The 2,345-nt window shown below is 49.4% G+C and overlaps 1 protein-coding gene across 1 annotated transcript; it reads right to left on the bottom strand.

Annotated features, from left to right (window-relative positions):
- Positions 1–1,312: 1,312 nt before the first annotated feature.
- Positions 1,313–1,819, bottom strand: LOC125316496. The gene has a single exon (XM_048284853.1). The coding sequence runs from the start codon at positions 1,817–1,819 to the stop codon at positions 1,313–1,315; it is 507 nt and encodes a 168-aa protein (XP_048140810.1).
- Positions 1,820–2,345: the final 526 nt, after the last annotated feature.

Genomic DNA, 2,345 nt, shown 5'->3' with positions numbered 1-2,345 from the left:
CGAGACAATTAACGGACGACGGTGCGAATACATGACACACTTGGCTACCGGCTCTTTAGGCACGGGCTCAACGAGGCATGGCTCATAGGTACGGGTCCCCGGTACATGGTTGGGCACGCTCGAGCACACGGGCACAGAGCTCGAGCACGGCCAGTACGGGACTAGGGCACGATCAGGCCCGGGGCTCAACTACTACCGGGCACGGGGCTCGGGCATGACCGGGCATATGCTTGGGCGTGGCTGGGCACGGCCTCGGTACGACTGGGCACGGGCTCGGGCATGGCTGGGCATGGGCTCGCACACGACCGGGTATGAGGCTGTTGGCGACGTAGCGGCGGGGCTTTAAACTTGTGGGTCTCACCGACGAGGAGGGGAAAACACAGATCTTGAGAGGTTTCGGGTTCGAGGTTGAGGGCAACAGACGCGATTGAGGGCTGGGGTTCTTCTAGGTCGCGGTGGGGCTGGGTGGTGCGGCTTAAGGCCGGTAGCTTAGCGGAGGTTTGGATCGCATGTATGAGGGAGCTAAGAGAGGGGTGAGGTGGTATCGGCTTGGGGCTCGGTTGCAGGGTAGCAAGGTCGAGGGCGGGCGGCGTGAGCCGGGAGCCGGATGGTTGAGGTTGAACGAGAGGGGGGGGGAGGGGGAGGGGGGGGGCGGTTGGTATGGTGGGGTTGTGCGTGGGTGAAGGAAGAGGGAGAGGGAGGTTGAGTTGCAGCAACAAAGAAAATGAAGAAGAAGAAGAGCAATGCAAAGGGAGGTGGTTCGTGCGGTAGAGAGAGAGTCACATGAGGGGGGAGAGAAAGGTGATGTAAGGGGTCGGTAGTGATGGGACAAGTGGTGTCTCATTACCATTAAGGCTTTTTATCTTCTATGCATTAATAGTAGTAGGCATTTTGGACAACAGGCAATTTAGAACCGGTTGGACATTTGGCTCCACTAACAGATGGCATTTTTGGTCTTTGCACGGGTCGGGCTCATCCAGAGTTAAGCTTGGGTACGAGGAATTAAATCCTAAATCGAAGCGACTAAGATTTATGAAGCCTAAACTAGGTTGATTAACGTTCCGAGTATTGTCCAAAAATCATCATTTACGTTCTCACGATCCAAAATATTATATTGGCTGAAATTCATATTAATCTTTTTATCAAATTTAGGCACTTACGGATAACGAATTTCCAAGGTGTCACAACTCTCCCTACCTTAGGAAATTTCGTCTTCGAAATTGCAATACAGCCATAACTACTCAAAAAGATAAGGATAGCTGCTCTTCATAACTTCCTTGTTCTCTCGGGTAGTTTCTTCGATTCCGTGGTGTTACCAAGTCACCTTGACTAACGGGATTGTCTTGTTCTGGAGCACTAGTTCTTTCCTATCCACGATCCTAATTAAACATTCTACGTACGCAGCTTGCTCACCCAGCTCGATCTCTTTATAACTTAGCACATGAGTGGGGTCCGGCTTATACTTCTTCAACATCAATACGTAGAACACTTTATGTACCCGAGCAAGCCCCGGCGGCAACGTAAGACGACAAGCCAGGTTTCTAATTCTCTTCGGGATCTCAAACGGCCCAACATACCTAGGGTTTAGCTTTCCTTTCTTGCCAAAATGAGATGTCCCTCTCATAGGGTACACCTTTAGAAAAACATGATCGCCCACCTGAAACCCCAAAGATCTGCGCCTCTTATCGGCGTAACTCTTCTGATGACTATGAGCTGTCTTCATTATGTCTCTAATGACCTTGATAGCTTCCAATGACTGCTGTACTAACTCAAGACCAATGATCTTTCTTTCACCTACTTCGTCCCAATAGAGTGGCATCCTGCATGCTCTGTCATACAACGCTTTAAATGGTGCCCTCTTAATACTCTATTGATAAGCATTATTGTAGGCGAACTCAACCAGAAGCAACTGTTCTTCCCAACAACCTTTGAAATCCAAAACACGGGCTCTCAACATGTCCTCCAAAGTCTAAATCGTCCTTTCAGAGCGGCCATCTGTCTGCGGGTGATAGACATACTGAATTGTAGCTTAGTCCTCAAAGCGATTTGTAGAATTCTCTAGAACGTGGTAGTGAACTTTAGGTTTCGGTGCGAAGTGATCGTCACTGTCACTCCATGCGGTCTCACGATATTCCTCACATACAAGTCTGCATATCTATTCAAAGCAAAGTCTTTTCTTACTGGAATGAAGTGCCTCGACTTCGTCAATTTGTCGACCTCGGTCCATATTGAGTCATGTCCTTTTTGACTCTTTGGCAATCTCATCATGAAGTCTATTGTGATATGCTCCCATTTCTACTCCGGAATCCCCAAAGGCTACATCGGTTAGGAGTGAGCGGTTCCCG

The sequence above is a fragment of the Rhodamnia argentea genome, chromosome 9, assembly GCF_020921035.1.
Source record: "Rhodamnia argentea isolate NSW1041297 chromosome 9, ASM2092103v1, whole genome shotgun sequence".
Taxonomy (NCBI): Eukaryota; Viridiplantae; Streptophyta; class Magnoliopsida; order Myrtales; family Myrtaceae; genus Rhodamnia; species Rhodamnia argentea.
This window is presented reverse-complemented; position numbering and strand designations above follow the sequence as displayed.

Excerpts from the sequence above, each read along its gene's own strand:
- LOC125316496 (XM_048284853.1), bottom strand. The coding sequence starts at position 1,819 with ATGCCACTCTATTGGGACGAAGTAGGTGAAAGAAAGATCATTGGTCTT.